Genomic DNA, 10851 nt, shown 5'->3' with positions numbered 1-10851 from the left:
TTCAGGCTTTTACAATGCCATTCAAGACATTTAGTGAAATCTCACCCACATTTTAACCACACATGGTTGCACAATACAGACATTTTTGGACATGAAAACAAACTCAGTTTTTTCATTATACAAAAAAAAATTTAATGTCCACTCTTTTCACCATAAAATATCTGCAAAGTAATGAATAACATACAACTTGTCACAACATATGGTTAAAACAAGATTCCCTGCTGTAATAAAAAAAAAATTAAAAAGCAGTGCTTAATTTTCAGTCGATAAAACTACTTCCTAAAATGCAACAATTTCAAAAATGACAAGTAAAAAAAGTTCCAAAAAAAAAAAAAAAAAAACCCATTATGCTTCATATATACAAATGCTTTTATTTCTTGGCTGATCTTCCTCTTCGTGTTTTCGGCTGCGTCTCAGCCTCAACACTTGTCGCCGTGCTTGCAGACTCCTCTCCGTCAGCGGTTACCTCGGCGGCCTTTGCCCCTCGCCTGGCTCTCTTGACGGGTGGAGCTTCGACAGCTTTACCTGAGAGATCCTTCTCTTCAGTTTTGTTGGCACCGTTTGACAGATTTTTGGTTTCAGTGTCAACTTTGTCTCCAGGTTTCGATTTCCTGCTTCGAACCGTCTTTACGGGTGTTACTTTTGCAGTCTCACAGACTTCCAAGTTGGCCTTCCATTGGACAGACTTTTTGGACATTTTTGTCTCTTCCACAACATTTGTCTCATCACTTGTCACCGTGGAATCATCTGCTGCTGGCTTTGCTGCTGCCCGTCGTCCCCTTTTGGGTGGCTCTACTGAAGCTGACGCAGACTCTGAAACCAGGACTGCGGATTCTGGTTTGGTCTCCTCAGGGGGAAGAGCTGCACCTCGTCGAGCTCTCTTGGCTGGGACAGCTTGTGAAACCTCATTTTTCACCCCCCTCGCCCTGCTGGGTTTAATGACCTGAGCATCTGGCTCCACATTATTCTTCTCTTCAGCCTCTGGTGCTACAGCAGTGACTTCAACCTCTTCAGGAACTTGCTTTCCTCTCCTTCCCCGCTTGGGTTTGTCTGTGGAGCTGACAGCGGGGACCTCTTGGACCTCAGTGGATTCGATGGGGGTTTCAATCTCAGCGTCTTGTTTTGCCTTTCGCCCTCCTCTTCGAGGTTTGGCAGCCACGGCAGCCTGTTCAGTCACCTTCACTGGCTCAGCAACAAGAGGAGCTTCAGCCTCCTCTGGGACTTCTTCTCTTGGCTCTACGTGATCTTGCTCCGCCTTCCTGGTTCTCCTTATTTTTTTCACTGGCTCCTGGGATTTAGTGGTCTTTTCATCTTCCTGTTTGATATTTCGTCCCCTCTTAGCCCTGACTGGAGGCTGTGACTGTTGCGTGGTCTCCACACTGACCACTGTGTCTGTCACCTCCTTTTGCTCAACAGTATCAGGTTTCATCCTTCTCCCTCTTCTGGGTTTTTCAACAGCAGGAATGGACTTTTGAGCATCTGCTGTAAGATTCTCGTCACTCACAACTTCATTTTTCTCTGGCTCTGGCTGAAGAGGCTCAACAGGTGTTTGTTTAGTTTTTCTCCCTCTGGTGGGCTTCACGGCGGCTTCCTCTGCAGGGGGAGCAGAATCGGCTTCTTCTTGATGTGTATGAGCTGGAGGAATCTGGTCACTCACAGCCTCAGCAGTAATCTCAGGCGCCAGTTTTGTTTCCACAGCTTTCTCTGGTTCCATCTCAGGTTGATCAGAGGTGCTTCCTTGAAGCTTTACATTTCTGCCTCTTGTCGTTTGTCTAACAGTGGGTGTTGCTGGAGCTTCAGTTTTCTTCCCTCTTCTTCCTCTTATGGGAGCAGAGACGATGGGATCTTCAGGACGTTCTGTTACCTCCTGTTTATCTTCAGCTGATTTAGATTCCACCGTTTTCACCCTCCTGCCACGAACAGGTTTCTTCTCAACCACAGCTGCTTTCACTTCTGTGACTTCGCAAGTTGCTGTCTCCACTTCAGGTACACTCTCAGGTGCAGGGGCCTGGGGAACGGTTTCCATGGTATCTGAGGATTTATTTTCATCATTCCCACTGGGCACCACCTCCAGCTGGTCACCGCAGACTTCATTTGAATCTGCTTCTATAATAATGGGTGAAAACAAATAAGAAATGTTTACATTTATAGTGGTTGTGCATTTATCTATCAAACACAATCTGCTTCAAGTTAACATTTTTTTGTTAATATCCACCTCAAATGTCCCATGTCTTGCTTTAGTTAATGAGACATTCACACATTTCAGCTGTAACCACGAATGGGAAACACATTTATCAAAGTACCTCACTTTTACATTGTTTTTGGTCATTTCAGTTTAAACCAATAACACAAAAGCTGAAACACAAACAGGAAGGATGACAAACCTTTTGCCATGTCAGCTTGGGGAACTTCATCACTGTGAGTACAAGGAACATCGGACTGCTCGGGTTGTTTCATTTTTCTCCCTCGCCTGGGCTTCAACACAGCCTTTTCCAGGGGTGCCGTGCTGTCATTTGCTTCATGGTTGGCATCAATTGGGGGCCTCTGCTCACTCTCAGGTTCTGCCACCATTTCAGCTTCAGTGGAAACCTCTTGGACCATTTCAGCTGGATCATCAGAAACGTTTTTGGCATTTCTTCCTCTTTTAGGCCTCGGGGCAGCTTTGGAAGGCAGAGAGGCACTTTTCTCCATTGTGAGCTCAACATCCCTGCTTTCAGCGGTCTTTGTATTTCTGCTTCTTGTCGTTTGTTTAACAGCTGGAGCTGCAGCTTCAGTCTTCCCTCCTCTTCTTCCTCTGACTGGCGCAGGGACGACAGGATCTTCAGAATGTTCTGCTGCCTCCTGTTTCTCCTCAGCTGATTTAGATTCCGCCGTTTTTGCCCTTCTGCCTCGAACAGATTTCTTCTTATGGTCAGGATCTGTGGCAGCGGTGTCCATTTCAGAGACTTTGCAAGCAGCAGTTTTCACTTCAGGTTGTTCTTCAGATCCATTCTCATCTACTGTATCGACGTTAGGTTGTTCCTCAGATGCATTCTCATGTGCTGGATCCACTTTGGGTTCCTCTAATTGAGAGAGAGTTTCCATGGCACGTGAGGATTCATCACTATCTTGTCCACTTGGCACATCTTGGTCATCAATGACAACTACATTTGCCTCTTCTTCTAAAATCAGACCCCCCCCCAAAAAAACAAAAAAGTGAGTTTTTAGCAGCAGAAGTGTTTGCATCAGGTTCTGACAGTTGAATAAAATAATAAGTCCTTAGTTGTGACAAATTCTGAGCGTTCAAATGTGACACTTAGTTGTGTGAATAACCTGAAAGTCCCACATTGCATTTTTTGTGCCACTCTTAGGACAAATATTGACTAATGCTTCTTTTTCTTAAGCTACAGGCAAAATTTCCATAACATTTCAAAAAACACAGCTCTCAAAGTCTATGTTTTTAGGTTTTGTATAACACAACCTCATTTTAAGTATTTCTAACAAGACAAAACAATTAAAGAAATGAACTCACCCTTTTCCATGTCAACTTGGGGAACATTTTCAGTCACATCTGATGGCACATCATCTCGTGGCTCCTCATGGGCAAAGTCAAGTTCTGTACATAGAGGAGAGAAGACAAAACAACAGCAATAATCAGCTCACTGTCATGTAGCTTACATTAGTGACTCCAAGTAAAATCATCCGTAACGCATCTAACAATATTCTTACTAAACTTAAGAACCATCTCACCTTTTGCAATGTGTACACCACAAACCAGAGGAATTTGACCTTCGACCTGTAATTAAATCAAAAACACTTTAGACAAGACTCACTTTGAAAGAAAGCAAGTAAACCATGCAGACAACGCAAATGTCTTGTGAAGGTTAGGTCTATAAAACTTCTGATGAAAAATGAAATAAGCCTACATGCAGCTTGCTCAACTGTGTTGGTACCTGGCACTCATAATAATAGCAATAAATCTTATTTATAGAGCACTTTTCCAGGTACTCGAAGGCACTCTAAAATGATCAGAGAACTTCACATTAAAACGACTGTATAAAAGATGATATAACACACAAAATTAATCACACATTAAAAGCAGCAAAAAGACAAACACCTTTAAATTCTTTATCAATGGCTGATTCCCAGCTGTTCCTAATGATGATCACAGTCTACCCACTGATGAACATGTGTTTTTACCTCGTCTGTCTCCAGTTGTCTTGTGGGATCTGTCAGTGGCTCCTCCATGAGCTCCTGAAGTCCTTCAAAGTCTTCCACTGGTGCATTACCCCTCAGCCTTGGTGACTTCATGAGTCTCTTGATACCAAAGTTTTCCTCAACGGGTTCCACCTTTTCTCGAGGGGTTTTCACGAGCCTCTTCACACCAACCATATCCTCAACTGGAGCAATCTTCTCCTTCGGTGTCTTCATTATTCTCTTGATACCCGTCAAACACAGCAATGGGGAGCTCTTCACGTTTGGCGTTTCAGATAGGTCTTCAGATTCTTTCCTGTTTGCTGGCGTTTCCACAATTTCCTCAACACCACTGGAACTCACATCACCAGCCTCTGGGGCTTTGGGAGTTTCCAGAAGTTTTTCTTGAAGGTCTTCCAGAGGTTCAGCCTCCTGTTGCGGTGTACTGAAAATTCTTTTAACTCCAGTGAGGCACTCTTGCTGTTCAAGCTTCTGCTTAGGAGTTTTCAGGAGTCTCCCTCTCAAGTCCTCAACAGGTTCAGCCTTCTGTCTTGGGGTCTTCATGATCCTCTTTACTCCAGTCAGACACTCTGGTAATTCTGGCTTCTGGCTGGGAGTTGTAACAGAGGCCGTCTTCACATCTGTGCACTGCTGTTCACCTGAATCATCAGAAGGAGTCTCCGAGGCAGGGATGTCAGTGACGAAGCTAGATTCTTCATCTCCATGAAGGAGGCGTTGGACTGCCTCACTGTTGTATTTTCTGTCTTTTACCGTGGAAGAAACACTCAGTGGTGACACCATCATTTCACCTGTAAAACAAGTCACACTGTATTAGTTTATTCCAATTTAGTTACCTAAACAGACTTAATTTGATAAACTTTCAGTCCTTGGTGATAATGCGGAATACAAATTTCATGCTTTGGTCCGCTCAAACAATACCACCACACACACTTACCTGGCTCCTCAGGTGTGTTCAACACTGATGGTTCTACCACAGATGTGCCCAGGCCTCCCACTGGTGTCTTCATGGCACTGTTCTCACTGACCACAGATCTCCTCTTCTTTGTATTTACAGGGGTTTTATACATTTCAGAAATTCCTGAAAACACAATGCACAATATGAGCAGGGGCAACATTGAAATCAAACATACATTACCAAGACCAAGCACTGCCTTTGTTGGGATGGAAAAGTGGTGATTACCAGTCAAGTCCTCATCCATTTTCATGTTCTTCTTAAGGACTGCGATATTGGTGACAAGTCGTGGTGCAGCACCGGTTGGATGTACAACCTTTTGTTTGTGAGCTCTGCCCACAACAATGGTAAGAGGTGAATCTGCATGTCCAGTGCTGACATGGCCTTTGAGTTTTCTTGCAGGGGTCTGAGAGATTGAGAAAGACATGGTTATTGCAGTTTTTGAATGATAACCATGCTAACACCATTTAATTGTTACGATGACGTACAGGGTAAATATAGCCTGTAGTTTCTAAATGATGTGTTCCTTTCTTTACCTGGGGTTTGGACACAGCCTTCTTCATTGTCTTTTTGGTGACCGTTATCTTAGCTGGAGCAGCCACTTCAGTCTTAGTTTTCCCAAATTTCACAATGTCTGCCCAGGAATTTAAAACTGGAAGGAGAGAAAAAAATATTAAACAACTCAGTATTTATTACAATAATGACATTAAATGCATCTATGAAGATCTGAATGCATCTGAAGACAATGACAGGATTCTCTGTACACTGTTTACCTTTCATAGATGCCCGTGAAATTCCACTTCTTCTGCGCATTAATTTTACAGCACTCTTTGCGACACTTGGAGTCTTCCGTGAGGTGCTCTTCATGCTCTTCCTCCTCAGGGGTACTTTAGGAGTTACAGTGGCCAAATGCATCTGGTCAGTAACCGTAGCTTCTGCAATTGGAGATGGTGTGCCGATGTGTGACACAGAGAAGCGTCCTCGTACTGTGGGGGTCTGGACTCCTGGAGTTTCCACTTTGTTTGATGGAGCCCTGGGAGAAGGGGACCTGGATTTTGGTGATTTCTTTCCAGGAGTTGCAGTCTTGGGAGAAGGGGTCCTTGAATTTGGTGATTTCTTTCCAGGAGTTGCAGCCTTGGGGGCCGGGGTCTTTGATTTGGGGGATTTCTTGGCAGGAGATGCAGCCTTGGGAGAGGGGGACCTGGATTTTGGAGATTTCTTTGCAGGTGTTGCTGCCTTGGGAGAAGGGGTCTTTGATTTGGGGGATTTCTTGGCAGGTGTTGCTGCCTTGGGAGAAGGGGTCTTTGATTTTGGGGATTTCTTTGCAGGTGTTGCTGCCTTGGGAGAAGGGGTCTTTGATTTGGGGGATTTCTTGGCAGGTGTTGCTGCCTTGGGAGAAGGGGTCTTTGATTTTGGGGATTTCTTTGCAGGTGTTGCTGCCTTGGGAGAAGGGGTCTTTGATTTTGGGGATTTCTTGGCAGGTGTTGCTGCCTTGGGAGAGGGGGACCTGGATTTTGGTGACTTTTTTCCAGGTGATGGAGTCTTCAGTTTTGCAGGACTTTGCACATTTGGGCTACCAGGATGTTCTTGTTCAAACTCCTACAAAAACAAAAGATCCATTTTAAACGAGATTATATGATGGATAACAGTAAGAATGTCAGGTCAAACTACATGAGTCGTCATCATCCTCTACTAAAGCCTTACCTGTAGCAAGCCAATGACTGATGCTCGTCGAAGGAGGGACTGTTTGGGTTTAAACAGACACAGGCTTCTGCGCGGAGCTGCCCCCTTGCGTAATGGAGAGTCAGGAGGCAGTCGTTTGTCAAATAACTCAGGACTCAGGTGACCTCCAAAGGAAACCCGTTTCTTCTTAATTTGTGCTGTGGGCAAGTCAGCTCCAAGTTCTCCACTTTTGCGTTTCTGGGACATCCTTTTCACTAAAAAATTAATTGAAAACACAATCGTACATCAGAAACAACCAAATATATCTTAAACATGAACTTATACAACAACTTGAATACTTCCTGTAATTTGGTTAGTATTCTTAACAAATTCAAAGAGTGACATTATAGTATTACAACATCTCTTACCTTTTTCAGCTTTCCCTGAGTTCCTTGGTGACGCCTTTTCAAGCGGCTTTGTTTTGGGAGACATCGTTGCTTGCTTCTCTTGGTCCTTGGTCACTGTGGGTTTGGCTGGTGTGGCCTCCTTGCTTCTCCTTCTCATAGGTGACTTGGGCGTTTGAGTGCAAACTTGCTCAATAACCTCACACACAGTAAACTTCTGGGGAGTTGCACAGTTCCTCTTCTGGGATGAAGTTGCCTCAGACTTGACAGCACTCTCAGGTTCAGGTCTGGCCATCTCAGCAGAAGCAACCTGGAAGGACTTTCTCAGCTTCCGTACAGACTTCGGGGTCCCATCGCATATATTTTCAGCATCCCCCTTAGTATCAGCTCCAGAAGAGACTTTAGCGTCATCCTTCTTAGGAGTGCTGTTGTCTCCAGAGGGAATGACAGGGTCTCCACCATTTTTCCTCACTGAAACAGGTTTTGGAGTGCAAAACCTTGAGGTAGGTGTTTGAAGCAGACTGGCAGAAGATTTTCGAGGTGTCTTTACATCCAGAGATTTTTTGATCATTTGATACAGATCGTTGAATGGGGAGGTGGTCTTGTTTTGCAGCAGGCTATCATCCTCCTTGGATACCACCTCCACAGTTTTCTCCAGGGATCGCTGGATGTTGTCATAGTTAGTTCCATCTTTCAGATGAGGGTCTAGAAATGACAAAAAGAAAAAAAAAAAAAAACTTGTACACTTGATAGCATAATGGCTTTCAAAACATTTTCCCTGATCTGTCAGATGTTTCATAGATTGAGCAAAATACAGTAGGAATAACTATAAAGGCTTATATTTTGTACGGGATGTGTTTGATAGGGCATCGACTACTGTCAACTGTGAAATGGACCCTCAAATTTATGGTTCTTCATCTAAAGAAAATTCATTTGTAAAAACATCTGATGAAAAATGTCTTACATTATGTTTAATTATCAAAAAACCAAATACCAATTCTGGGACTGCATGAACCGTTAATTGTGTGACCCTATCTTCAGATACAGCTAATTCAGAATAACCACTGTCACATGGTCTCACCTGTGGACACTTCAGATATCTTCTTCTCTCCTGTTTCAGCTGTGACAGTGTCCCCTACTTGCTGATCTTGAAGAACCTAGGCATAAGATACTTTCATTAACACATAAAATAGTAAATACTGAAATTCAGAAGGACTATTAGAAATTTTAAGATGTTGGGAAGTCTGCAAAGCTCTCGTGATAAGAGATGAATAATGTATAAATTACTTTGAAGGTTTCAGTTTTGCCTCCTATGGAAGACCTCTTCTTTGGTGTGGGTGCTGGAGGGTACTCAAACCTGAAATGACAATTTACAACAAAATGTAAGTAAACCGTCATTGACATTTGTCATTAAGTTCTAACTCTAGCTGTTCTAACTGTAGTTTTTGTTCAGTGGGTAGTACGATATGATTATAATTGATTTTCCAGCTTTCTGTCTCATCTATGTCAGGCCACTGTCATGGCTGATGCTCAGGATGATGCCCGCTGACAGGGTTTAATTGAGCAACAGGATGCAAACAGCAGTTCACTTAACAGCCACCAGTGTCATTTCACCAGTGGATTTTCTGAAAGTTCCACTTAGTACATTTATGTAAGGCCAAATGATGAGGAGGCACAAGTTTCTTGAAGCAACAAAAACAGTAAAAAGATTCTCCCCATACTCACCTGAAAGAACGGTCAATGATAGTTATCACATCTCCATGCTTCAAACGCTCAGACTGCTGCAAAACCTCTCCGTTGACACGGGTTGGATTTACTGAGCTCAAATTTGTCAAAATAACCTGGTAGAGAAAAATGTAAGAAAAATAAATAAATAAAAAAAAATATCAACTCAAACACCTCAAAAGTAGCACAATACTGTCAGCTAGGCCTTTCATTTTAAGCAGATCAAGATTTCCCTCAGAGAACTAACAAGTGATTCAAGCAATGAAGCTTTTTTTAAATTAACATTACTGTGCTCAACATATCAAGTCATTAGTGTGAGTATTCAAAGACAATCCCTCATTATCTCAAGTATCCTTTATGTGTGTTAATGTGGTTATGTTCAGCATGTGTCATTACCTCTTTATTTTCATTGAAATCAATTCTGCAATGCTCCTTGGAGACTTGAGGAAGCTGAATACGAATGTCGCAGTCAGGCTTCCTATAACAAAAAAAAAATATACAAAGAAACAAAGGGGTCAACAAAACTGTCATGTTGGAGGCTTTACATTTTAAATGGTGTTTATTTTTAAGCAATGAATGATCAAAAGGTAAAGTGAACTGGTGGTTTGAATATACAATAAGGAGTCACTTGTACTTCATGTAAGAACAGAGGTAGAGCTTTAATACTCTGACGTCAGCAAGCGGAGGCCCGCCTCCAACCAAAAAGGTCTTTTTTTATGGCACCTTCATCAGTTCCACAACGAGGCTACACACGGTGAAAGCGGGATGTAACGTGCATGTGGTCTGTCGAACTTTAAAGTCATGTCTTAAGATAACAACTAGTGCAGTAAAGATAAAACAAACGAAAAGAGTTGACTTGATCTGAAAACATGAAATGACAAGCTTATATTGTAGCCACCAAATACATTTGCTAGAGCTCACCTTCCAAACAAGCATGTTGCAGTAAGAGGAAACTCAGTCCCATCTCCTCCACTCCTCTTGATCACGACTATTTTTCCATGCAATGGCATTTTCGTAACGTTACCTGGTTTGAAAGGTTAGAAAACACAAAGGTCAAAACTGCGCACTGCGAGCTAAGTAACAATTAACGTTAGGCAAGTTAATCAAATGTCATTTTTTTAAACATGCACACACAAGTTAAAAAGTGCTAAATGATATTTCATTAACGTTAAATGACTTAGTTACTTTGCGTAGCGTTAAGTTAGTGAATACCTCTTTGGTTAACACTGCTAGTTTTAACGTTGACCTTAATGGACGTTAGCGTAATGTAAATCGGTTGGTCGTTGTTGGGTAAAGCTGTAATGTCGTGCAATGTCGCCTCAATAGCACGTTGACGTTATACTATAAACGTTAAACGTTGAAATTACTTAAAGTGAAATTAGCAACTACAATACGTTTCTCATAGAAACAAATTAGCGTTAGCCCAGACTGGACAGACTAAAAACATTTGTAAGTGCCGTAGCCTTACCTGGAAGTCTGTTCAAAGACACGTCAACTTCTGGCAATCCATAAACATCGACCGGGAAGTGGCGAAGAGGAGTTTTACTACAGTATCATACCAGACTAGAAATACGATTGATATCCTACCGAGCACTGCAACCTACATTAACAATTTCTAACGTAGGACGGCGTGTGTTGCCGTCAGTTGTCGTCGCTTGCTTCTTCCAGAGAGGTGCCGTGGTATCACTCCGCCACACCGCACACATAGACAGAAGCACACATATACGAACAGAGAAGCCTAAAGAAACACGGGGAGTGACTGATATTTTGAAATACAATATGTGTATTTTTTTGTGTTGCTGTGATTTAAAAGTTCTATTTGGTCATCTGCATCAAATATAACCTGCATTTACATGAAAGGGACTATTTTGTTTACGAATTTGTCGGAACAATCTCACGTCGGTAAAGGGACAC

General features: G+C 42.6%; 1 protein-coding gene across 1 annotated transcript; it reads right to left on the bottom strand.

The window, feature by feature from the left end:
• Window positions 1-370: 370 nt before the first annotated feature.
• mki67 (marker of proliferation Ki-67) lies at window positions 371-10532 on the bottom strand. Its single transcript, XM_070991133.1, has 17 exons — window positions 10406-10532; window positions 9859-9961; window positions 9334-9415; window positions 8938-9053; window positions 8500-8569; window positions 8294-8369; window positions 7237-7917; window positions 6851-7083; window positions 5920-6745; window positions 5683-5798; window positions 5375-5552; window positions 5129-5272; window positions 4180-4982; window positions 3730-3775; window positions 3512-3595; window positions 2385-3161; window positions 371-2106 (listed from the first exon to the last, which is right to left on the bottom strand). The coding sequence occupies exons 2-17, from the start codon at window positions 9945-9947 to the stop codon at window positions 371-373; spliced, it is 6057 nt and encodes a 2018-aa protein (XP_070847234.1). The 5' UTR covers window positions 9948-9961; window positions 10406-10532.
• Between the last annotated feature and the right edge of the window lie 319 nt (window positions 10533-10851).

The sequence above is a fragment of the Chaetodon trifascialis genome, chromosome 21 (assembly GCF_039877785.1).
Source record: "Chaetodon trifascialis isolate fChaTrf1 chromosome 21, fChaTrf1.hap1, whole genome shotgun sequence".
Taxonomy (NCBI): domain Eukaryota; kingdom Metazoa; phylum Chordata; class Actinopteri; order Chaetodontiformes; family Chaetodontidae; genus Chaetodon; species Chaetodon trifascialis.
The sequence above is the reverse complement of the archived record's forward strand: the minus strand, read 5'-3'. Positions and strand labels throughout refer to the sequence as shown.